The sequence below is a fragment of the Xiphophorus couchianus genome, chromosome 19, assembly GCF_001444195.1.
Source record: "Xiphophorus couchianus chromosome 19, X_couchianus-1.0, whole genome shotgun sequence".
NCBI lineage: Eukaryota > Metazoa > Chordata > Actinopteri > Cyprinodontiformes > Poeciliidae > Xiphophorus > Xiphophorus couchianus.
In genome coordinates, this window is record NC_040246.1 from 13,792,167 (window position 1) to 13,818,454 (window position 26,288).

The following is a 26,288-nucleotide window of genomic DNA, read 5'->3' on the forward strand; positions in this document are numbered from 1 at the left end:
AAGACATAGGCTCCAAGACTGGACCTTGTGGTACCCCACATGCAGACTCCAGAAGTCTGACATTATCTAGTTAGAAAATACACTAACCATCCTGCCAGAACGGTAAGAGTTCAACCGACTAGAACTACAATCTATAAATTTAGGTAAAAATTTTAGGACAGTCTTTCTCAAACTGTGGTCCTCGGACCACTGGTGGTCCCCGGGCGCCCCTCGCGGTCTGCGAGATACTGCATATAAACTACAGTTTATTTGCCTTGAGATAAACTGTTTTCTTTTGTTGTTGACGTGAGCTCAAAGTGTGACGATACAGCTAGCTTACCAAAGGATTGTGTTAAAAATAGTGACGGAAAACTGGCTTAAAATCGGGGTACTCCAAAAAAAAAAAGAAAAAAAAAGTTTCAGATACCGATGGAAAAAAACAACTCCAGGAATATTATATGATCAGAGGAAACTAAGTCATAGCTGCTGAGTGTTGTGTCGTTCAGCGACTGGATTCCTTTGGTGACTCAGTTAGTCAGAGCTGTTTTAGTTTTTTTTTAAAAATGATTTTGCTTGGTAATAAATGATGCTCTGCTTTCAGGTCAACAGCTATTGTTATTTTCATTTAATCAAATGATTAAATTAAGTCAATGAAACACGATTATTAAATACGATTGATAGAAATGGGTGGATTATTTTTATATTAAATGGTGCAGAAAATTATTTTTTGTTTCTGCTAAAGCAACTCAAGGTTATTTTTCTTTAATTGTTCTTCTGAATCACAAATAGCCCTACATTGTATTAATGCACAACACTTGGTAGTAAAAAACTTCTTCTTTATTTCTCAAAATGCCCAAGTAGACCTGTTCATGATTTTGTCGTGCCTAGTCACATTTACGAAACATCATCGCTCTTCTCATTGGGACGAACAAAGATGCTAATATTTTTATTCCAGGTTGCGTTATATATTAAGTTGTGCTATTGCGGGGCAATTTCAGGCTGGGTGGTCCGTGACTGTTTGTCAAATAGGTTAAGTCAGGGGTCTCAAACTCCAGTCCTCAAGGGCCACTTTCCTACAGTTTTTAGATGTGCCACAGGTACAAAACGTTGGAATGAAATGGCTTAATTACCTCCTTCTTGTGTAGATCAGTTCTCCAGAGCCTTGCTAATGACCTAATTATTCTATTCAGCTGTGGTGCAGCAGAGGCACATCTAAAAGTTGCAGGACTGCGGTCCTCAAGGAGTGGAGTTTGAGACCCCTGGGTTAAGTGGTCCTTGGCCTGTAAAAGTTTGAGAAACACTGGTTTAGGAGAACCAGCAGAGGTGGGTGACTACATATTGCAATATTTTTATATGACTATGTTTAAATTCTGCTTGAGACAAATATATTCAAGCAATGCTACTTTTACTTGTGTGCAGATTTTCTACCCTTAATTTTACACAAGTCAACTTGTTCCAATCATATTGTCTGACAGTTTAATACAAATATAGAAGGCCCACATTGTTCCGTGTAGTCTTAAATTGTTCTTATTTTTTATCCCACTTACAGTTAGTGGTACTAATTCACTTAGCTACAAGTGTGCTATCAAATGTACAAAGGTCTGGATGATTTATATTTTCTTCCTCTGCGTTTTGTTGAAAGTTTTAATGCCATGATTAATTTTAATCCCCAGTAAAGGTGGCATGAGTAAAAAAATATTGGGAATGTATTGTTCCACCTAATTTTGAATCTTTTTAATGGAATTTTAAACATGTCGTGAGTATTTGTGAAGTTCAAATGGGCTTTATGCAACTTTAACTTCAAATATGTTTAATCCATATTATGAAATCGGGGTGTGTATTTTAGAATGAGGCCACATAAAACTTATAATTTAGACCAAAAGCATGACTTAAAGATATGAAAACATGCATATTTTTATTGCTTTTTAATTCAGTCATTTTCGCCTCAGCAACTTTCTTTAAAAGAACAATTGGAGCATCTGTTCAATGAAGAAAACTGAAAAATAAATCCATAGATTTAGTGTCTTTCAAAATTATAAAGTTGTTTTTCCTTTATTATATTAGTATCGAGCAGTAGAAGTCAGAGGCAGCATAGAAGAGTGGATATCATGTTTAATTCAGTTTTACTTTGTTTAAAATCAGCTTTCATTTGAGTTTCAGAGTTATAGTAACTCCCCTTCCAGCAGTGTTTGAAATGTTTGTGTTCCCATCAGGATCAGATGACTCTGAATCATCTGTAAGGAATTTTTCTATAAACCCAACGTGCAAGGGAAATGCCATACTGTCTATTCTCTTTATTCTGTTAGAATTTTGTCTTACCATATTCGTTTGCTTAGTATCCTGTAAAAGTATTCACAATCCCTTGAACCTTTTGAACATTTTGTCATGCTTTGTTTAATTTGTTTTAGAATCGTATATGACGGATCACAATTGGGAAATGCTAGGCAAAAAACCTGAGAAGTGTAATGTGCCATCGCAAAGTTTCTCTCTGAAGATACATGGTTGATCCACATTTTTCTGTAAGTACAGAAAAACAGCTGCTGTTTTTTTCCCCACACCTAAAGATTGAAATATACCCCCCTTTTTTGTCGCAAAATAGCTCAAATCCAGTCAAACTGGATGGAAAGTGTCTTTGAACATCAATTTCTGAGTGAAGTTCAAAGATTTTCAATTGGATTTAGGTATGGAGTTTGAGAGAGAAAATATGTTTTAATTTAAACTATGTCACTGAAGCTCTGGCTTGGTGGTAAACCCAATCTGTCTACAGGAGGGTGGATTTCCACCACAACCACAAACCACACAAAGGTAACAAATACCTCAAACAGGATTAGGGATTCTCTCATATGAAGTTCTGCATATTTCCCCTTCAATTTTGGCTAGCTTCTTTGTCTTTGTTAAGAAGCTGTTTGCACTGCTCCCACCATATTAAATCCTAACAAAATTCATTAAAATATTTAGATTTCATTTTAAAAACATGTCTTATGTGGCTTGCTCTTTGCTATAAAAAAGAAAACAGAAAGAAACTTCTGTTCTCTCCTTAAAAACAGTTTCTTTGGTCTTTGGTGAACAAAGGTTTTTTTGTTCAGAAGCTTTTTCATAGTTCAGTTCAGGATACAGCAAATATTTTTCCAAATAATTCCCAATATGTTTTTGTGTATATTTTTCAGGTTAGTTGATGGAAAATGATCTGACGCCATCGTGTGGCCAGTAGACAGCAGCATTATAGTTGATCAATGACGTAAGCTTTTTGGCGGTGAAAATGTTGAGGTGAGCAGATATTTTATATCTTATTTACCTGCTGCTTTTGACCAGGTTAGTGGCTCTCCTATAGAAGTAGGTGTGTATATTATGCTTTTATTGTTGTACTTTGTCGATACTGTAAAAGACAATTTACTTGAACGATCATTGAAAAAATTACAAAAGGCTGTGAAGAGATACAAAATGATTAAAGTAAAATTTCTATGCAAGTGACAAGCACTGGAAGCCAGAGTATCCAGAGATAATTCATGCATGCACAGAAAATTAGAACACCTGCTATAATTCAAATTTTCAAACCTTGCACTTTCTTACTGTTTGCTACAAGGCAACACTGGTAAGCATTGACTACTGTGCTTCTCTGCAACTTTTATTATTTCCTTGGAGGTGTTTTTATAGCACTGTCTCATCAATTTTTATTTATTCTGGCTGAAGGAATAAGGTGTTTGTACAAAATTTTATGGGAAACTGACCCATCTCTTTGTGCATTTGCAAAAATGTAGTAATGGCTGGAGGAAAAAGGAAGATCTAGACTGACAAAGAAATACTAGAAAAGTGAAAAGTCTGATAAATTATTGGACCCCAATGAAATGATGACAAAAAATTCAAATAAAAGAAACAAGATATTAAAAGGAAATTGCATAGAAGCAAACTGTGACAGCTGCAATAGAAAATGTTTTCCATTCGATTAAAAAAAAATTATTATGGCACAAAAAGAACTTTAAAAAAAAATAAAGGAAAATTATCTAATATCCATGAGAAATCATTCATATTGTCTGCATCCTACCACTATGGAGACAATAAAGAAATGCAGCATGGCAACCTGCAACGGAGCATTATTAAGTTTGTTTGAAGTCTTTTAGACACACAATTCTACTTTAAAAACAAAGGTTTTTTGGATAGAAGACTAAATCTCTCCAGTTACAACATGCACATATACTCTCTTAGAAACACCTGTACTGTCATACATGTGTACATGCACTGATTTTATCTGAGAAATGCCTCGACTCCAGTGAATTACACCTATTTGTTCTTTAGGGATCTTGAGGCCTTAACATGCTAGAAGATTACAGCTTATGTTTTAATAAATATTCTACATAAACCTCTGAATAACTCTGATATTTGTATGCTAAAATGTTAGCAATGCTTTGCTTTTTTTCCACAGAATTTATTCATGCTTAATATGTCAATTACATGCTGATTTAGAGCCATATCTGTTTGTTTTTGTGATAAACTTCTAATTTTTTTTTTTTTTACAGAATGGAAGGCTTAACTACAACTCCAAGCACAAACACTAGTAAGCTATTACTTTCCTCTGGATCCCATGTGTTTAGGAAGCCTTTTCACTGTCTGAAACATGCAGTCAGGCACTTAAAGGAGGCGCAGCTGCTGAAACCGCATGCGAACAGAAAATGGGCAGCACATGCATCTCATTTATGCGTCTCAGTTTGGATAATAGCATGTCTGGATGTGAATAACGTGAGGAATGATTCCCAGTGAGACCAAAAATGAACATCAAATCAGAACAAGACTGTTTATTAGTAGAAAAATACCAAACCATTGAAGCTATTTCTTTTCATTCAATAAACGCACAATGATGAACAAAATTAGCACAAAAATGGGCCAAATAAATGCTGAAATGATAAAGCTGAAAGATTTTGCGTTTAGGTGTTTGACATCAAACACCAAAGACCAGGTAATCACCAGATTATTTGGTGAATCTTATAATTCAAAAGGTAATCATAAGATTACCTGGTAATCTTTTGAGTACCATAAGATTTTATGTTACTCCAAATAAAATTGGAGTAACAATCCAATTTTATTGGATCCAATTTTATTGGATTGTTACTGTCTTTAAGAACTGTAGCTATAACATAATTGTTCATTTTCTGATTAGATTGTTAGATTCAAAAGTTATTTTGCTATCAGTGAACCTACAGCACATTTTTTAAAATATATGTTACAGAACTGGCATGTCAGACCTTTTAAAAAAACAACACATAATCAGCCAGGAGAAGACTGTATGCTAAAAGAAATCTCATGTCTGAAGTGCATATGTGTGGGCAGAGTCGCAGGATGTAAGCAGCATGCTTTGAGATAAGTGAGGAGGGGAAAGAGCAAGTGTTTATAAAGAGGGGAGAGTGGGAGCGACAGAGCACAGAAGGGGGAGGGTGGGAGATTTGGAGAGTCGGAGAGAGAGGGAGGACAAGCGGGTGGGTGCTGTAAAATCCGTTAACGGGGGAGCTCTGTGCATTTGTTAGACATCTTGGCTGCCTGCCCAAATTGGCTCATTGTAAGCGAGGCATGATCGTAAACGGGAGGCAGCCCTCTCTGCTGCCTCGGCTGCCCCGCTCCCGGACCCAGCCCGGCTCCCACTGTTGACATGGAAAGACCTGTGAGTATCTTCTTTCTGCTTCCCTTCTCTCCTCTCTCTGGTGTTGGGTTCCCCCCGTCTTCCCTGCTCTGCTCTGTCGCAGATTTAGCTCTGGCTACATGCATCTTTTCAGTCCTCTCTCTGGCTCATTCTTTCTCTCCTGCTGCCGCTCCTGTGGGAAGCAGGAACGCTGGGTAGGAGGAAAGCCTTGGCAGCTTTATCCCTGCAGGCCCCTTCTCCTCCTCTGCTGCCCTCTTGCCTGTGCCGTCCGACCGACAACACCATCTCTGTGTATTCTTTGTGTGTGAACGTTAGCTGTACTGGTGCACTGTTTTCACACTCAGTCCAGCCCAGTGTCTTAACATCCCCAAGCAGAGTCTCCTCCTTGCATTGGTTTCGCTGAAGCCTGTGTTCGTCATTGGACTTGCTGAGATTTCACAGTCGGCTCTCTGTTGCACCTATTCTTGGTGGTATGTCCTCATGGTCTGTTGTGTTTGGATACCCTGACAACTGCAGACAGTGAGGTAACCACTTTCCGGGCCTGTCGTCTCTTTTGGCAGAGTGAGTCCAAACTTTACCCATGCTCAGACTCCATCATAGATATGTAGTTAATAGTTCAGTAGGAGCCCTGATCTTCAAAAAACATCTCAGGGAAAAGCATTTACTTTGCAGGTTAAGCAGCAATAAGGATGCAAATGATGGTGGTCTTTGTGCACTTGTTCGTTGTGAGTCATCTCTTCATTCTCGTTATATCACATGGAAACAACCTTGACTTTTGTGTTGTCATTGGTGCAACAGTGGAGGATGACTGACTCACTGTAGCGTATCACCTCCTCAAAACCCCTCAGGGCAACTAAAACTGATAGTGGAGAATATAAGACTTCAACATTAGAGATGTTTTGTTACAGGTAAGACTGTTCTGTGTTTCAGGAACTGTAACTGCTTAAGTTCTTCTGACAAAAAGCTATTTGTCTAAAATGATTTGTCTTGCAACTAAGAATAAAGAAACGCATAATAAAAAATTGCCAAAGTCTTTCCAAATGCCTACAGTTTTTTTCTTTCTCTGCTGTGGCACACATATCAGTTCTCCAAAACTTGACAGATCCTTTATACCTGCAGCATCAAACTTGGAACCTGCAACTGGGCTCCATTTTCCTCAATCTGGACAAACCAGATTGTAGAGGGAATATTAAATTACAGGAGTCCAAAGGACGTCAGATCACTGAGTCACAGATATTTGATGCTGTGCAACAATTGAGCTGCCTCTACTTAACAACAACTATCCAGTTGATATTGGCAGCATTGCTGCAGAGGTAAGGCTGCTGCTCCATGAGTTCACATTTGAGTTTTTAGCTCTGGGCCTCATGTGCTGTGGCAAGGCGTGTCCTGCTGACTTCACCAGGATGTTTAGGATGCTCTGCATATGTGTAACTGAGCTTCCTAATGAATCCTCCATCTGTGGTGGCTGTGAGGTTGTGTTTGTGCTGTGTGCTGTTGCTCAGACACAGATGTCTCTCAATGATAAGCATTTTGGTTCATGCTCTCTTAATGAACAACACATATTAAGGTTTCACATGACTGCTTGCAGCCTGAACCTTTCAGTTTTCCATATTTTACATGTAATTTATGATTTCTTTTCTAGAAAATAAACTCAAAATGTTATTTTAAAAAAACAAAGATTAAATCATTCTTTTCTTCTTTTTTTTCAATGCCAGCTATTTCTGTTTATAAATGTGATTTTTTTCTCATGTGTAAAGATGAGGAGTTACTTAGACATACAGCATAAGTTAACAGAAAATGATAGTCTTTCTTATATGACTATCAAAGCTACAGTTAAAATCTGAAACCTTCAATTGATTAATGTCTCAATGTGTCTAACCAGACCACCAGCAACATGATGCCCAAAAGGGATCAGGAAAGAGATCTGGAGCTGGACAAGAAGATTGAGGCTCTCCGCAGGAAGAACGAAGCGCTCATGAAGAGGTACAAGGTGAGGAAGAGCCGCTCGCTGCTTTATGTCAGAATCGGAGCATCCAGCTGAATTTCTAGTCTTTAAATAAAATAATGCATACTATTATTTTTATACAACTTTTCCTGTCAATAGATTTCACAAGATTGTTTTATTTATTTACATGATTGAAATTAAAAAAATGTCTTAACTTATGCTCATAAAGTGAAGCTTTATGGAGTAATGCATCTAGTTAAAAAAGGAAATCAAAAGAACTGCTGTAGCTTGAAAACCCACAATGGAGGCATTTCAAAGCACCTACTGCAAATCAAGTTGACCTTCAATTTCTTACTAGGGAACAAGACAGCTTACTACAAACATTGTCAAATAAAAAATGCAGTACCAGGAAGGTTTAATAATGTCATTCTGTAATTTCTGCTCCTGTTCTGACCAGCATTGTAATTCTAAGTAGCACAGATGTGTGTCAACACATTCTTTGCAACACATGTGTGAATTTGTTGCAAATGGTAGGATGCAGACATTATGTTGCAAAGAATTGCCTACTTGATAAAGCCTAAACATGTAGTCTGTGCAATATGAGTTGTACCACTGTTGATTTCTAAGAACCTCCTCGAAAAATGAGATGGTACATGTCAGGGGGTTATCCTTGACATAAATAATTTTTAGTGTATCAGAGAGTTCTTGAGCCAAAGCCCAGATTATGATCTCATCGCAATGCTGTGGGGTGACTTGAAACAGGTTTTACATTCAAGAAACTCCTGAAACATCTCACAGCTGAAAGTGAGAGGTATGAAAAACTTCATTAGTGATGGAGGTTGTTGGATGACTACAAGAGTCCCACTGAAGTAATTTCAGCAAAAAGAAATAACATTAGCTTCTTAGGAATGAGGTGTCCCAGCCTTTTCCTTTTAGGACAAACATTTTTGTTGATAGCTTTTTGCTTAATGAGTAAAACAAGGACTATATTTGCTGTTTTTAGTGGATTTAAAACACTTTCTTATTCAGCAATAAGTTAAAAGCAGATTAAGCTTATGTAAACATTTTAAACACTAATAACTTAAATGAGTATTTCTCAAAAATGAGATAGTGAGAATGTGTTATTAAACTTCATGCTCTCAATGTTTAAAGATTTTATATTTCTTAAATATGACTGTATCTTTTTCTCTTTAAGGAGGTGGAAGAGGACAGGAGAAAGGCAGAAGAGGAAGGAATGGCGCTGCAGAGCCGAAAAGGAAAAGCTGATGACCTCACCATCACAATCAGCAAGTCCATGGATGTGTGTATCCTGCAGAGCTCTTACTTCAGAGTATGCTGTTAAAAAACAACTTCATGAGCTGTTCATTTTTGTCTGGGGGCAGGAGAGTCGCGTGGTGGTAACAAAGCCTTTTGGGAGTGGGTCTCCAATTGGAACAGGACAGCAGGAGGGTGGGGCTGACAGGGTGGGAGAAGGGTCCACTCAGGGGACTGGGCGAGGCTCCAGGAAGCAGCTGACGGTCACAATGGCTGGAAAAAAGGTAAAGTCACTTTAGTACATGTATATGGAAGCTTGGAGGAATATTTAGAAATAGCTTAGACTAAATGACTACTGACAGAAGTACTTTATTTTATTTTGTAATTAATACTAATAATAATGTTAAATGAAACCTCAATACTTTCTTCAGTCCATAACTTTCTTAAAAGGATTCTATCCTCTACAATAAAAAAAATTGACTAATATTTATTTTGAATAATTTCGCCTTCATTATGTACATAGATCTAGTTTAGTTACTTTTCACCTTGTTGTAACCTGATGATTATGCATTTGAAGTATCAGCAATGCAGTTTGATGATATGAGAGAGGCATTGATCACCTGATAGCAAAACAATATAAAAGGAATATCAATTCTGAAAAAGATAATTGATGTAAACAACGTATATCCTCATCAATAACCAATGAAAAAAATGTCAAAGTCATCCTATAACGCAGATTGAGGAACTTCGGAGGAAACTAATAAGGATGAAGGCAAAGGAAGCCTTCCAACCTAAAAGACTTGAATGTTGTCATGAAATATAAATTGTGAAAAATAACTGTGAAAACATCCAAACTACATTGTTTGATTATGCAGTATTTTTAGAGACATTTGTCTAATTTATTTTCTTTAAAAAACTTATTGGTTCAATTGAAAAAAAATTATTTACAAATATTTTAATTTTTAGGTTTTAAAACAGAAAAGAATTATTACATTTCACAGCAATGATAAGAAAACGCACTTCGTTGTGTAAAGCCAGGTCAGTTGAGTTATTTTCCTGTGTGGAAAAAAAGGAAAATAGTTGTAGGTTACATACTTCTGGTTAGGAATCTGTGTCATGTACTAAAAATTATGGCTGAGAAGGCAAATGTAAAATTTTAATGTTATTTTTCCATATTTCAACTGAAAGATCTTCATCTGATTAACTGGAGTCAAGCAGAGTCTGACTTCATGGCGCCAGAAATACCATAGTCTGCCAAATACTGCATCCAAGCAATGTTGCATATTTCACTGACAATATAGATTCTGTGATACACTCTACTAGAAACACAGCTTTTATAGACACAATTTGCATTTGGTTCTTTGTTTTGCAAGTCAGACTCTATGTTACTGCAAAGCACATTAGATGTGATACTCTGACATTAGTAAGTGTCTCCTCAGGGTAAAAGGGTGGTGAGTGAGAGGCCAGAGAAGCAACTGGGCCCCACAGATGTCAAGAGCCCCTTGGATGAAGGACAGACGAGGCAAGTGGAGTCAGCTGGGAGAGGAAAGCAGCTGTGTAAGACGACTAAGCGGGAATCATCATCAGCAGTAGCAGTAGCAGCAAAGGTCTGATTCAGACACACTGAACTCATCCGTCTGCCTTCTTTCGCACTTCTCCTCTTTGTTTATTTTCTCCTGCTGCACCCATGTGTTTTACATAGATGTCAGACATGTCTGCCCGCCCGTCCCCTCTAGTGACTGAGCACAATGAGGAGCAGACAGGAGGTGGGCTGAGGCTGTGACTTACTGCTGTGGGATTAGGAAAGAGGGAGCCTGCTGATGGAGCTGTTGCTCTGTAAAAACCCAGCTGCCTAATATAAACTCTGGTCTAAATATATTTTAAAACACTGAACACTTGTCGTTTAAGCTAATTTTGGTTTGGAATTCTGAGAACCTTTTTTTCCCTTCCAGATATGCTTTCTTGTTGATTGTTGTTTAATATTTCCTTGTAACTTTTGAATTTTTGAAATGCCGTTATATTGTTCTATATTCAAATTTTACAGAATCCACAAAACTCCTTTCTTATTTTGGACTTTTGAAAACAGATGTTTGCACATATTACAAAACACTCGTTTCCTGCTGCCTGACAGTAAATCAGATTAAACTTTTCATATTTTAAGTCAGTTAGGATAACTTAAATAATTTCTCTTTGCTAAATGCCACAGTAACTAGAGTTGTATTGAGAGATTACTTTTTGCTTTCTTCAGGGTCAAAAGTTTATTAATAACATTTATGTTGTTGTCCTGAAGTCATGTGTTACTAATTCTTTGGGATGCTAAAGGTTACTGTCCCTAAAACCCATTTATGCCCAAACTTTACCTTTCTAGCTGCTGTGTTGACATATTGCTTCAGTGTTTCCATGTAGTCTTGCATCTTTGCCCCTTTTCCTTTTAAATGTAAGTATGGTTATCGTAAACACTTCAATTTTAGTTTAATCAGAGCAAAGGAGGTCTTTGTTCCAGAATGCATTTCAAAATTGTAATCTGGATTTTTATGTTTCTTTTCTGTAATGGCTTCTTCCATACTGAGTGGTTGTTCCAGCCCATGTCAGTACAAGATCTGTTAATACTGTCTCACTCTCAGGAGCTTCAGCCAGCAGCTTTGCAAGGTATTTTGCTGTTCTAGTAATGATTGGCATAATTCACACTTAAACACAGTAATCTCTAAAACCACCTCCACCCTGATTAGCATAATGACTGCACAATCCCATGGTGATTACAGTATCATATAACTTTGAACATGTAGCCAAGGAAGAAAGATTTCCTGATATCGTGAAGGACTTTCCATGGTGTCACACTAGCAGGTGGCATGCTCGAGGTGTGCTAAAAAACTACACCCACAGATGTGGCTCCGATTAATTAAGATTGTCTTTATTAACCTAATGGATAGTAATCTTAGGGTATGTAAACTTCTGAGTTTGAGAATGAGATTCTGTCTCTCATTATTCTTGCACTTACATATGCTTTTTAAGTGAAGTGTATGTAAATTCAGTTTCAGTTTTTTTTATGTAGCTCCAGTTCATGCTGAAGTGTGCTTGTGATCCCATGCTTAACCCAGATATTACCCTGTGCACATGAGGTACCCCCGGCTGGGCTTTGAAATGCCACCTTTCGCTGAACTCGGTCCCCCCGGGTATGCGGAAACTCTGGAGCAGCTGCTGTGTCTCAGTTTGAAACACACACTCACACTTAAAGGCTCTCAAACAAGCTGCTCAAGTCAATAAGTTGCAGAGCATGCAGCTGATGCCTCACGACTGAACACATATAGTGGGGGTCTGTGGATATAAAAGCAAAGCTAATGGGAGTTTCTAAATTTGTACATGACTCGCTGGTTACCTGATGTAGAGTGTTGCTATTCGATCATTCTGAGTTAATGTGGTCTAAAAGCCACGGAATGAAATCAGTGTTTTGTTGCCTTTATTCCAGGCCCACTAAGTCTGTCTCCCTTATTTATCATGCGTGCTGAATCAGCACTTGAGCAGTAGCCAAAACCCCAGTTATCTGGCAGCTCCACAGTCCCTGCTTTCACATGGACAATGTTTACAATCCTTTCTCCATATTTTTCTGGACTTTCAGAAAAGTGGATCCAGTAATTTTGGAGAAACTGCAGTGATCTAAAACTTAGGGAAAATCTGTTGATGGGACAACTAGTAGTAGCGCACACTACAAAACTGGTTGAAAGTAAGACGAGAAGAAAGCTGTTGTTAAATAATACCACAAGAAGTCCTGCTGGTTTTTGCCTAAAACCTTTTAGAGCAGGGGTGTCAAACTCCAGTCCTCAAGGGCCACTGTCTTGCAGTTTTTAGATGTGCCACAGGTACAAAACACCGGAATGAAATGGCTTAATTACCTCCTCCTTGTGTAGATAAGTTCTCCAGAGCCTTGCTAATGACCTAATTATTCTATTTATTGACCTAATTATTCTATTTAGGTGTGGGGCACCTGAATAGAATGCCCCACACTGGGGCAGCAGAGGCACATCTAAAAGTTGCCTTTTAGACAGACTCCAGTCCTGTCAAACTCCAGGACTGGAGTTTGACACTTGTTTTCTAGAGGATGCAGCAAATTGATTTTGGTTCAAATGCCATATTCCAGGAGTGGAAGAAATCTAACACTTCACATGGCTCTGAAAATAAAGAAAAAGCAAAGCTTGATGGTGACAGCAGCGTAATAGAAGGATGCTTCTCTTCAGCAGGGACAGCAAGCTGCTCAGAGTTGATTACCGCTAAATGGACAACATAGGACAGGGATATCAGAAGAAAATCTGTTTGAGGCATCATCACATACAAAGACAAATCCATTCATTATGTAGATAAAATAACACTCAAATAAACACAATATAAAATATAGAGTTCAGGAATAATTGCTCCAAAAATTGAATACAGTCGAGCCACAAATAAAGTCAGTCCAGTGGGACGTGGACCGCACTTAGGACACCCCTAATTTAGTCCCTTTGGAGTTAAGGTTGGAAGGTGTAAAACCAAAATGGCGTCACATTGCTTGAGGAACTTTGAGGTCACTGCCCGGCAGCTGGAAGTGTGACTTGTTCAGTATTACAAAATGGCAATGGAGAAATATCTAGAATGATCATCATTAAAGTGCACTGTAACAGGATAATCTTGATCATTTCTAGAAATTGTGTCTTTATGGACACTGATCCTTCATCGAGGTTTCCTTAGTTTTCTCAATGTATGCAAGTTCACAAGAGCAATGAATTAGAAATATCACAATAAAAGGGGCAAAAAAAGATTTTAGTAGAAAAACTCATGATATGTTTCCAATTGATACAGCTCAACCCAACCATTAAAATATTTTGTGATGATTATGTATGGAAGTATCTCATGGGTGATTCAGATTATATGCCTCACAGCCTCTTTGAGAAAAGAAACAGACTGAGGGCATGTGAAGAGTGGGAAAGAAACAAAAGGGGGGTGAGGAGGGGAGAGGGGCTCTTACCAACCGTCTGTCTGCTTCCAGTCTCCGTTTTTCTCCACGGAAGCTTTAAGTGGTCTGCGCTCCTCTGTCACGATTGTTTCTCCATTCCCAGCACTTAGAAAGGCCCAATTTGATCTAATTAACATTCAACTGCCCTCTCACTCTAAAAAGGCTCATTATGCTGTCAAAGAGACGGACCCCTGGCAGGTTTCCGGGAAATAGCCGGCGAGGAACAGGAGAATGTGGGGTAACAGGGAAAAAGAAGAAGAAAAACACAGGTCATCCAATCTGTTGAAATGTTTAATAGTATGTCTTTGCAGTTCTTGCATGTGAATAAGTTTAACTATAAACCAAGTACTTTGTCAGATATTCAGAAATATACAAACTCTTAGGGCACAACTTGACTCAGTGTTGACACCTCAGACTGTTTACTGCAAGTCTTCCCCTTCTCTCTGTCCATGTCCACTAGAGCTAAAAAACTTATAAAAAAAGAAATATACAAATTATTTTTCTGTAGTGATGTACAATTAATTTTTTTTATTTACTAGAGGTCAGGCAGGTTTACCATCTCCCTACAAACTGCATCTTTCTGTGAGGACCCTTTTGCAGAGCAGGTATTTTCAGTCTTGATTCATTCGGTTGTTGCATTTGGAAACCACTGGAGGGCAGTGTGGGACTCTTAATCAGGATGAGTCACTGACCTACCTGGGTTTTATTTAGCTTTCTGGGGCAGCAGCAGAAACATGGCTCTTTGCAACAATGTTAAACTGCCTGACAACAAATTGCTGTGTCATCCTGCTGTTGTTCCGCTTACATTTTACCTTCCTGACTCTGCTCACTGCCAGGAGGAGATTAAACAGGGGCCGATGAACGCCGAGGAGCAACACAAGGATACAGAGCAACTGCAGGTAAACTAATGACAGGACAGACTCAAACAGCACCCTCTCAGATTTGAGGAAAGCCATGAGAGAGTGCAAGTACACAGAAATGCAAATACACATTTGCACACTACCCTCATCTGAGCTACAACACAGCTGCTGTCTTTTTTTTCCTGCGTTTTCTAACCCATCGTCATGCATCCCACTGGCAAATCAGGAGCTGGATAATACAGGCTGGGGAGGCAGACTGAATACCATATGGTTGGTTACATTATCTTGAAAATGTTTTCATACCATTTTAGTTCTTTAACTTTTAGGACTTTATGTGATAGAACAACACAAACTAGCTGAAACCCAGTAACTGAAATAGAAGGAAAAAGTCCCATAAATATTACATTTTCAATACAAAAAGTATAACCACACTGTAAACCTGCCAATAGTTAAATATCCAAGCAGTCAAAATGACTCAAATGACAAATGACCCTCTGAGACTCTGGAGGAGCTGTAGCGATGTCAGCCTGTTGATATGGCAACTATTTATTGCATAGTCTTCAAACCAGGCTTTCATGGAAGAGCATCAAGGATCAAGCACCGGTCTCAGTTCCTGAAAATGTACTTGGGAGGCCCTACAGAACAGAGAGAATTAGATTTAATTAACGGCTGGTGGCAGCCGGAGTAGACCTGTCTGAACATGAGAGAATGACCTCCCACGTGGCCACTGCTTCTCTGAGGGCCGCAGATAAGAGAGGTGCAGAAACAATGGTAAACACAAGGATGAGCCTAGACAACATGTTTACTCTGCTGCAATTGGTCCAAACCGGGGCGGAAAATGTCGACAATGCTTACCAGCACTTGGTGTGTCTCTTTTGTTCACAGTTTTTTTGGTTGCAGATTTCTTTGCAATGCACATTTTTCCCTTAACTTTTCCATATATTTCTCTGCAGAGTGCCATTTATTGTCCTGGTTTGCTCCAAGGCTTTATAACTTCACTGCACAACCTGTGTCTCCTTTGATGTACTAAAGTGCCTGCATCTGATCTACATTTAGCATGCAGTCGCCCCTGGAGGAAGGAGACCTGATTTTATTAAGTCTATGCTACCCATTTCTTGATTACTTTCCCTCTGTGTTCAGAATAAGACCATAGGAGCCTTCAAATTAAAGAAAAATGCATAAATATACTGAAAATTAAGATTCTTTGCTGTTTCAACTTCACATTTTCTTGTTGCTGCTTCAATAAAATGCTTTTTTGGGGGTTTTTTTTGCGTTAAAATACATTGACGTGTTATGTGTCCAAGTAGGAGCCTGAGAGCCCGCAGCCCAGCACAGATCTCAACATCCCAACATCAAGGGAGGAGCAGGAGGAGTATCTACGGTGGAAGAAGGAACGTGAGCAGATTGACAGGGAGAGAGTGGCGCGCCACAAAAATGCAAAGGGGCAGTGGAGACGTGCATGGGACATGGACAAAACCGAAAACATGTAAGAGCCTGTAAGACCTGCTTATTTCTTGCTGAACCCTTTTAGCATGTTAAATAGGGTGGGTCTTTTAACATCATGGTTTATCAATGTCCTTTGCTGATAGAGGCAACAACTATTTTTGTTATGAAAAATGTTGAACATTTTATCAGTATTGTTGTTGTTGTAGCAAATGGAAGTTTACCTCCCCCTATTAAACACGGATGTTTATTTCAAACATAATGACCAAGTTTTACTAAAGCTCCAAATGCAACATCGAAAGGATTACCCTCATCCTGCTTTCTTCATATCTTGAAGACCACATTTCTTCCAGAAATGTTTCCCTTTTGCTGTGTTTAAAAATCTAACCTTAATTGTAATGTATGAATTCAACAGGGAAAAGTCATATTAAGTTATATATATATATATATATATATATATATATACATACATACATCTTTTTTTTTTGTATGGGGGGACAAACAGCAATTCATGCACACACTTATACATTAGAGCAGCTTAGAGAGATCAAATAACCTGGCAGTCATGTTTTTGGACCAAGGGAGGAAGTCTGTCTACCAAGGAGAACATGCAAACCCAGGACCTTCTTGTTCCAATGAGTGCTACCAACTGCGCAATGTAGCCCCTACTTTAAATGATGTGTACCACAAATATTGGCAAACGTTATTTGACAATAACCTTTTTCAACAGGGCTGCCCTCACATGATCCTTAAATCACTCCATTTTGGGCGCTCTCTCTTGTTTATCCCAACATATTTTCTAACAAATTAAATTAATGCAACTAAAAATCTGTCACAAGGCAGGAAGCATGGCTTCAGTGTTGGACCTTTTATAAAACCTGCAGATTTATCTATTTCCACAGAAAACACCAAAGCAGCATCAACCTGGTGTTTAGAATTAGGCTCATAATATCACGGAACATGGAAATGCCACCTTATCTTGAATAATTATTTCACTTTTTGCGTCAGTGTGTGTCCTCCCTCACAGATTGAAGAGTAAGTGATCACAGTAATTTAACATGCAACCTCTAATGTCAGCAGCAAGTTTTTAGTTAAATTTTCCTCCAAGAAAGAAAAATATATCCCTGTAACTTGATTTTTTTCATTACTGTTGAAATTGATATTAGATACCCCCATACATGAGAAAGACACAGCATGTTGTAATTTTTTTTGTTGCTTTTAAATCACTACTTGGTAAAAGACTAAAACCTCTTTCAGACCAGATGGGAGGAAAAAAACAAATGGCAGTATTCTTAATTTTATTAGATTATTCAGCAAAATCATCCATTACTAAAGCTATTTGAAGTGCATGCTTCAAAAAAGCCTCATCACTTGGTGAAATCAACCAGACTGAGCCTAAATGACTGGAAGCAGAAATGCAGCCCTTCATTTTGAAATGTTTTGTTGAATTTCAAACAAGTCGAGGTGTAGTGCAGAGAGCAAATTACTGGTGCTGTTTAAGGAAGCATCAAATTGTAAAGAGACAAGGGAGGACCTGCTATTTTTAGCCCAGGATAAGCGTCGGAATAGTTTGCCTTATTTGGCAAAGCTTAAACAAGGCCCCCGGACAAGAACACAGGCGGAAATGTGCTTTTTATCTGACGGTTTACGTTGTTTCAGTGGTTGCAAACCGTTTGGATGTGACTCTTGGTATAAAATCTTTAATGGGTTATCTAAAATGTTACAATTTAGTCCTATAATTCTGCGACTGATTAAAATATCAAAGAACTAAGATGGACTAATTTTCCCTCTATTTAAATTATGCCTTTCCCTCTAGGTTTTCAGACAAATCTCTTTCTGATAGAGACTGGGCAGCTTCGGCTAGAGGTAATAAGACGATTTCTGTAAAAATAAGTGGATGAAAAGCTTTCACATAACAACACTATAATAAAAAGATACGTTTTTGTTTTTAGTAGTTCCAGGAGGACGGAATGCCAGAAGAGGTTCGAAGGCGGGTTCGAAAGGTATTTAACAGTTCATTGCTTCGGAATGTTCCTGAAGTATTCATACCCCTTGGTCGCTTTCAGAGGTCATGCAACAACTACAGACTTTTAATGTATTTTATTAAAATATTAGCAATAAATCAACATGAAGTGGAAGGAAAATTATACATGGTTTTCACCAAATCTAAAAAATATACAGCTGGCAAGATTGTGCACCATGGGGATAGTTTTCTTCAGCAACCATAGGGAAATTGACCAGAGTTGATGGTGAGATGGATGAAGCTAAAAATAGGCCAAACCTGGAAGAAGACCTGTTTGAGACATCAAAGGATTCAAGTCTTGCTCAGAGATTCAGTGACCCTAAACATACAGCCAGAGCTACAATAGCGCAGTTTAGATCGAAGCTTATTCATGCATTTAATTGGCCTAGACTTACACTTAATTAAGATCTTTTGACAAGACTTAAAAATTCATTTCTAAAAATAAAAGGTGCAGTATTCAGTGCAAAGCTGGTAAAAAACAAACAAACCAGAAAACAAACAAACTTGCAGTTGCAGCAAAAGGTCGCCGGACAAAGTATCAACTCTGGGCGGCAAAACTTTTCAGATTTATTGTGAATTATTAAGATTAAGAGCATTTTGTCATGTTTTGTTCCCACTTCACAGTAAGTTAATACTTTGTGATCCTAATAAAATGAGGTTTATGGTTGAACTGTGAGAAGATATTAAAAGGTTTAAGGGGTATGAATATCTCTGCAAAGTCCTGTATCTATGCCAAGAAATGATGAATAAAAATGTACCTTTTCTGTACTCTTCTATTTTAGGTCACGAAAAGCGAGGCAAAGACAAGGCAGCTAAAAACGTGCTTGTGATGAGCAGTAAAGCAAAAGGCAAAGATCGATTAACTGGGAGGGCCAGAAGGTCAGTGACAAACAGAACATATAATCTGCATCGGGATTTCTCCAACTGCGCCATCAGTTAATTGTCCTGAGAGGAATAACTATGTCTAATGAAATGCGTAAATAGGATGTGGGAAGGCCATTTTGTTTCCCTGAACTGTGCCCTTGTGTACAAATTTCACTGAATGTCATGAGACTTGATTTAGATTTTGCGGCAGCTGATTAAATAACCCGAAAGGCCTTGTTTGCATCTGCTGCAGTCAGCTGGTCTCCTCCAGCTTTTAAAACAAATGGGGTGTACGAGCACTGGGGAAAGAGCTTGTTTTACTTTAAATTCAAACCCAAGCGGAACTGGGCATGAAGGGAAGCAATGCACACCTCATACTTTGAATCTTAAATTATAAAACACCTTACATTTTTTTAACCTTCATTCCATATAAAGCAAATGTAGTGCAGGGACAGATTAACACACTGAGGTGTGTCCTGAGAGGTTCCAGCTGTGCTACTGACATAGTTTGCAACACATTTCTGATTGCTGCTCCCTCTTTCCGAGTCGGAAATGGAAGTACAGATTGCTCCCTGCAGTCTCATCATCGCCACTAACGGATAATGGAGCATTTGGCCGAGAATCAAATTACAAAGCACTTTGAATAAACACATTTTAGATATTACAAGCTTAGCTTCTTTCAGGAAAACGATTCAATTAATCAACAAAAGTTTATACAGCTAAGCTCTCACCAAGGTTTAAAGACAGACAAAATCTTCACTTGTAATTTCAGAGTAGGAATGTGTGTGCTGCCAACAACAGCAGATTCAGTTTTAAAACTGCTGAAATTGTTCTTTATGTCAATACTATGGCTTAAAATCCTTTTAATGAGACGTAAAGTTTGCTACGACTATTCGGAAGATAAAATAATGCAACATTCCCTCAGGTGTTGCTGTGCTCTGCTTATCAGCTGGCTTAAAGAAAATCCTCTACAGCTGCGTGAGGACTCTGCCGCCTGTGAGAGTGATGGGAAGTGGCAGGATTCGCTGATCATGGAGAAGTGTGACAAGGGTTTCATAACTCTACAAAAATCTTTAATAACTCCATAAAAAGTGCCTAGAGTTATTTACTTTTTGGGAGGAAAAAAAAGTTGCTAAAGGGTATGAAAAGTAGCAATATTTAACAACAGATTTGCTAAGTTGGCCACCTGTAGCATACTGGTTTCTATAAACTGTATCATCTGTGGATATGAAATTCAGAGAAGGTGCCAGATGTTCAATTGACAAGCAGAATTTAAATCTGGAATATGATGGGCATTGCATTTGTAAACATACTGAAATTGTGATGTTAGTTCTGAATCAAGTTACATACAGTTCTAATCTAATGATCAGATTGATATTTTGGACCTTGAGCCAAAATCTAAGAAAAAATAAATATTTGCAAACTCAGAAATTTCTCCCTATATGTCCGCTTTTAGATATTTTCAGGTAATAAAGCAGTCTTTGCATTTCAGCTAAAAACAATTCTGAAATACATTCATGTTTTTCAGATGGCAGGATAATGACGATGGAGAGAATACACAAGTAAGAAATGAAATTTAACAGAGAGCAAACATAAGCTGCACAGATTGCAAAGAAAATAGCCAATAAATGTTCTTTGTTCTTTTTATTTCGTTTTCCAGACTACTGAAACAACACTGGAGGAATTCCTTGAAGAACTCGATGCTCTAACAGATGCTAACGAAGGGAATCTGAAAGATCAAGACTCAAAAGCAAAGCCAGATCCCTTAAGTGCACCTGAAGATTCTGATAGCTTGAAAGAGGATAAAGTTACTCAGAGGAAAGCGGCAACCTCATCCCCTCGAGGACTAGAGAAGAAAGTACGTTTCTCAGAGGAACTCATCCAGAGGGTTCCCGCTAAGCAAACTACAACCTCGTTACATTCTGCAGCTCCGGAATCTAAAGGCTCTCTGAAAGCCTCCTCACCAAATCACAGTGAGGTGCAGAGGCCACAGCTGGCTTGTGTAAGTGCAGAGCAGGATGGTAGTAGTTCCCAGGATAAAGGAGGGGGTCTTCCTTCTCCTTCTGTTGCCCAGCAGCAAACATCTAAAACTGAAAATGTTAAAAAAGACACCAGCAGCCCTGAAGTTTCCAGCGTTACTTCTGGTGAAAAAACCAGCACCTCTCCACATGAGAGCCCTGTCCAGCCTGTAGAGGAGTCCAAGTGCAACAGCAGCAGTACGAACACAGGTAACCGCTTTGATGGCAGAATGCATAAATGTTCTAGACCTTAAACCCTTGGAGAAAAAAAAAAAAAATCTTTTTTTTTTTTTTTTTACAAATCAAACCCCAGAAATTCCAGTCTGTTTTCAGCCATATTTTCTCTGATATCTTTACATAAAATTTTGTGCAACTAACCAGCGTCAGAAGTCATAAACAGATTTCACATGTTAGTATTCAATGTGAAATTAGTAAACTCAAACAATTTACTACTTGCCACGTTTTAAGCATCTCAAGCTGCCTGAAAATAGAACGAATATACCAAACCTACCAACACATTTCCAAGAGGACAACACTAACCATATGTTGGAGCTACAATGGAATGGTTTCAAATCAAATTACTTATAGTCACCTCTTAGAATGGCCCAGTCAAAGTCCAGTGTGGGACAAGGATTAAAATTTGCTGTTCATAGAAACTCTCAATCCAGTCTGACTGAGAGTGCATGTATTTTACAAAAAAAAAAAAACGGCAAAGAGATTTGCAAAGCTGGTGGAGACTTACAGCTGTGGTTGCAATGACAGATGGATCCAGACAGCGGTACCTGGGGGTTGCTAAATACAAATAAACACCTCTCTGATGTGTATGCTACAATTATGTGCTACTTTGAATTGGTGTATCACATTAAACCCAAAGCACCGTTTGAAGAGTGAATATTCACTTTTTTTTCTGTCACAGAAGAACTGAAAGACTCCACTCTGTCTGTCCTGAGAATAGATTCAGGAGAGTCACACCCAGCACACTCCACCAGCAATGACAAGGTCAGTACCAGGGACAGGAAGAAGGATGGGAGGATGTAATAGATGTGTAAATGAACTGATGGGAGGATGGAGGTATAAATGGATGAGGAGTTAGATGGATGAAGAGAGATGTGCAATATATCCGCACTGCAGCTTTGATCCCAGTATAGTCACCACCCCTGAGGGCCTGGTGGAGTGCAGATAATACCTCTTCATCTCATCATCCACTCGGACATGCACAAAAACCTCCCACTCTTATCATTCACATAGAGAAGTGGTGCATTTGAGTTACATAAATTGTGAACTTAGGAAAAAAAATGGATTTAGTCATTAATGTTTTGCATGTTTTCTCTTTTTGCAGGCGAGAGAGCATGGGAAGGTTGTTTGACATTTTTGGAGCATCAGTCCTGAAACCAAATCGCTGCGTTTGGATGCTTTTTGCTTCAGTGGCCTCCAAGCTAAAAACCAACCTTTCATTTTGCAGCGGCGAGACCCTACTACTGAATCTAATTTCTGACACCGGTTTAGGAAGTGTTATTGAGCATTTCAAATATTTTTACATCTAAGCACTTTATGAGTATACAGGACTGTTTACTGAGACATTCTTCAGTATGTTAGTAAGCTGCTTGAGTGCAATATCTTTGAATGTTTACATTTGTATGTAGAGTTAAAGGTACATATCTGGAGGTTAGCTAGTCAGTTCAACTTAGGTAGTCTTTGACAGTAAATTAAGCCACAATTAAATAATAGTGCCAGATTTAGCCATAGGAATTATTTTGACTAAAATATTATTTAACTTCAGACACAAAACAGAGTCTTAATTTCTACATTCAATAAATAATAGGATGTTATTTGTTGGCTCCTTTCAGAACAAAACCTACAACTTTGTGCATCTGCAAAGTGATCTGGTTTTACAGTTTTCTGACAAGAATGTTTTACCAAGAAAACTTGAAAATGGGACTTTCTGGTTATCTAAAATGGTTTATTTTGTTCTAGCTTGAGATTTCTAGCCTAGGGCAATTGTAAAAAACAAAAACAAAAAAACAGGATTACCAAACTCTGACTCTCCCAACATGGCAGCTTTATAGGAACAGTTATGTTCTTGAAATGAGGTCCTAGTAAAAGGTTGTAAGCAGTTAATGTTAGGCTACCAAACATGGCACTAAGCATCTTCGTTTGGCATAAATCTAGATGAGGTAGACCAGGAGACCAAAGGTAACAGCTAGTTCAAGAGGAAGCCAGTAGAGGCTATAAATAAAGGCTTTTTGGAAGTTGCCCAGGGCAGGATTTACAAAATAACAGTGATTTATCTGTCGCCTCATGTTCACTGTTGAGAAAAAGAAGAGTATTTTATGTGACTAAAGCAAAGCATTTTTTCCACACCCAAAATTTGACTGATTTTAATGAGTGACGAACCCCACAGCCTACTTTATGTTTAAGTGGCAATGTCAGAACTACTGTATATGTCAATGAACATTTGAACTTTCATATTTTTTGCATTGGGTGTTTTGTTTTATTTTATTTTATTCTTTTTCATAAAGAAGCCAAGCAATTATTTTTTATTAGAAATTGAAGTAGGAAATGGATGAATTTGTAAAGTAACTGAGAGAAGCTGTCTGATATAAAAGTAATGGAGTGTATAAATCAATTTAATAGCATGCACAGATTTGGAATCTCCCTTCACTCCCATCTCTGTGTGTAGCTGGAAAGTGAGTGATGTCGGAGTGTGGAGGAAAAACAAGACAAAACATTGCTAAAACTAAATGATGATGCAGAATGTATAATACAGGCTCATTCAGTTTCATTAGACTGGACAGAACATTTTGATTCTGCGTTTCATTTTTCTTCTTGACATCTTTTGGTCTGGGTCAGTGTCTAAAGCTCCGGGAGCCTACTGCTTCCAGGGTTGAAGACCTCAGCTGACATGTAGCCATGTCCATTTTCATAGCCAGTAAGGAAAAGGAAACATATTATCATTTTCTTCACCTTGTTTAAAGTCAGAAAGAATGAGGAGAATGAAACGCAAACCAAACAGTAGATAAGACTCTGAGGGTGGAGCTGCTTTCCCATTCAAGATCTCACACATATACTCTGTCTGGCTTGAATTGCTATGGAATAAAATAATTCAATTACTGTAGAAGTCCAGAAAACACATTTTCATTGTAATTAGAAGAGAGACATAAAAAGCATGTGCAATGTTAAATTGCAGGTGTTCATTTGTACAATAAGACATCCAAAGCAAACGATCAAAGCTCTGAAATTTGTATCGGCATTAACTGATTATAAGGTTTTGAGACTGGAGTTTTGTACAAATGTTGTCTTTTTGTTTTCAGCCTCTAAGTCCTACTAACCTCCATTTATACTAAATGAAGATGCTAAGATAATTATCTATTGCCAGTAAGATATTAACTGCTGATAACATTTTAAGGGAGTTACACTTTAAAAATATCAAAGAGTCCCTTTAAATGCATGTTTTAGTCTTGGTGTAATAAAACTGAGGCATCGTACCGTAAGTGCATTTTTTTTTTTTTTTTTTAGTTTTTTCAGCATAGGGGGATGAAACTGTTTTTGAATGGTTTATTTCAACCTTCTCTCCAACTTTACACCAAATATGGTATTATTACAATAATATTTTCCCTTATAGACTGAAGGATTTGCTACTCTGACAGTGTTGCAGGTATTTCATTAACACTTTGTAAAATATAGGCCTGGTTAACCCATTAGCTATAAACATAGAAAGAAACCCAGGTGTTACACAAGTTTACAAGTCAATCTCAATAATTAAGTGACATTTATAATACAGAATATGCCTGGCCATAATTCTGACCTAAATGAAATTGACTTTGGTCACTAAAACACATTTGTTTTTGATATATTTGCTAAAAGAGTTTCTTTTAAAAAGTCAGAATCATGATACAATCAGATCAAATAACTTCTGACCCTTTTTCTTGACTTGAGGTCTTGTGTGACAAACTTACTTCAGTCAGAGCACTGCGGTTCTGCAGACGTACCACTTTAATATTGTTCCGCCATTTATTCTGTATTATAACTTTTATGGAAAGCTCACATTTTTCAGAAAGCTGATCTCAATGAAGAAATGACCCAGTTATTGTGCCTTGTTCTTTGGATTCTTCAGAGACTGAAGGTGTATTTTAAATTCATGGTTTGTATCATAACTATCACATGCAGCTGCAGTTATTTTATTTATTTGCCTTATGTGCAGACATCCGAATGTTCCTTGCGAATCAAAAAAATCGCTGTCTCCCTGTGACCAGCGTGTGCTTTTTTGTTTGTGTTTATTGCCTGTCAGCTGTGTTATTTTTGGTATCACATGATAAGAAGCCTTACAAGAACACTGTCCTCAGAAATGTTTGTGGCTTCCATCAGAGCTGCAATATAGTAAACAGTTATATAACCCTGAGTGGAGAACACAGTAGACCTGATTTGTGAGGCTGGGAGACTATGAACTTTGGATGAAGTTGCATAAAAAAACTAATAGTCTGAAATCTGTTGTAACAGCAAGATGGATTCAATCCATTCATGAGGACACAACAGGAGGCCTTAATTTTCGTACTGAGAAGATGGTACATTTATTGCAAAGGAGCATCTGTTTGAAAAACAGGCGACCTTTGATGCCTTTAAAACTCCCTGTGGGATTCATTGTAAAAAGATGTTTAGGGTATCCGATCCTAGAGTAGTTGGGTGTTACATGTCCTTGTTAGGTACTTTCAAGGTATTACTTCATGAAGTGACTAATGTAGGAGGTCATTGTTCACCTTGTGTGTGTGCATCGCTGCCCTCTAACTTTTCACATGCAAAAATAAAATGGTTGTATGACTATTTTTAAGTGTATGAGTTGTTGCCACAGCTTTTTGCAGTGTGAATCCATGTGGGACAAACCCTTTAATATTGTTTTGTTGCACTTCACACCGACAGTAGAAGAAGTGTACATCTGATCTAATCTTTTGGTATTTTGCCTCAAATAAGATAAATTTCAGCCTTAATATCAATAAATAAAATTGCCTTTAATTAGTTCAGCCTTTATGGAGTTTATACACTTTGCACTTTGGGACAGTTATATGTTATCCTTCTGGAAGGTGAACTTAGACTCCAATCTCAAGTTTCTTTATATGCTTTATACATCTATCTTTGGTATTTAAATGAATAATCTGGAACAATAATTACAGTTTTCCCAACGCAATGGTTCATCTTTAGTGTCCAGCTACTTCTTTTACCTTGTGTGATTCATCTGACACACACTGAGACTTTCGCTTTTAACGTCTTGATGACCTTGTTGTTTTAAGTAATTGA

The 26,288-nt window shown here is 38.0% G+C and overlaps 1 protein-coding gene across 2 annotated transcripts; it reads left to right on the plus strand.

Moving 5' to 3' along the window:
• The first annotated feature begins 2,290 nt into the window (after positions 1–2,290).
• On the plus strand, positions 2,291–26,009 carry ccdc9b (coiled-coil domain containing 9B). Of its 2 annotated transcripts, none has more exons than XM_027999934.1 (17): positions 2,291–2,498; positions 3,147–3,246; positions 4,494–5,039; positions 5,094–5,629; positions 7,491–7,598; positions 8,749–8,853; positions 8,936–9,091; positions 10,247–10,414; positions 14,628–14,690; positions 15,959–16,137; positions 17,911–17,960; positions 18,050–18,097; positions 18,900–18,996; positions 20,510–20,543; positions 20,642–21,209; positions 21,916–21,998; positions 22,339–26,009. In XM_027999934.1, exons 4-17 carry the CDS (start codon positions 5,618–5,620, stop codon positions 22,363–22,365), a joined length of 1,698 nt encoding a protein of 565 aa, XP_027855735.1. In that variant the 5' UTR covers positions 2,291–2,498; positions 3,147–3,246; positions 4,494–5,039; positions 5,094–5,617; the 3' UTR covers positions 22,366–26,009. The 2 variants fall into 2 exon arrangements, with proteins under 2 accessions (XP_027855735.1, XP_027855734.1); XM_027999933.1 differs by having other exon boundaries at positions 2,298–2,498; positions 18,047–18,097.
• The last annotated feature ends 279 nt before the right edge of the window (positions 26,010–26,288 follow it).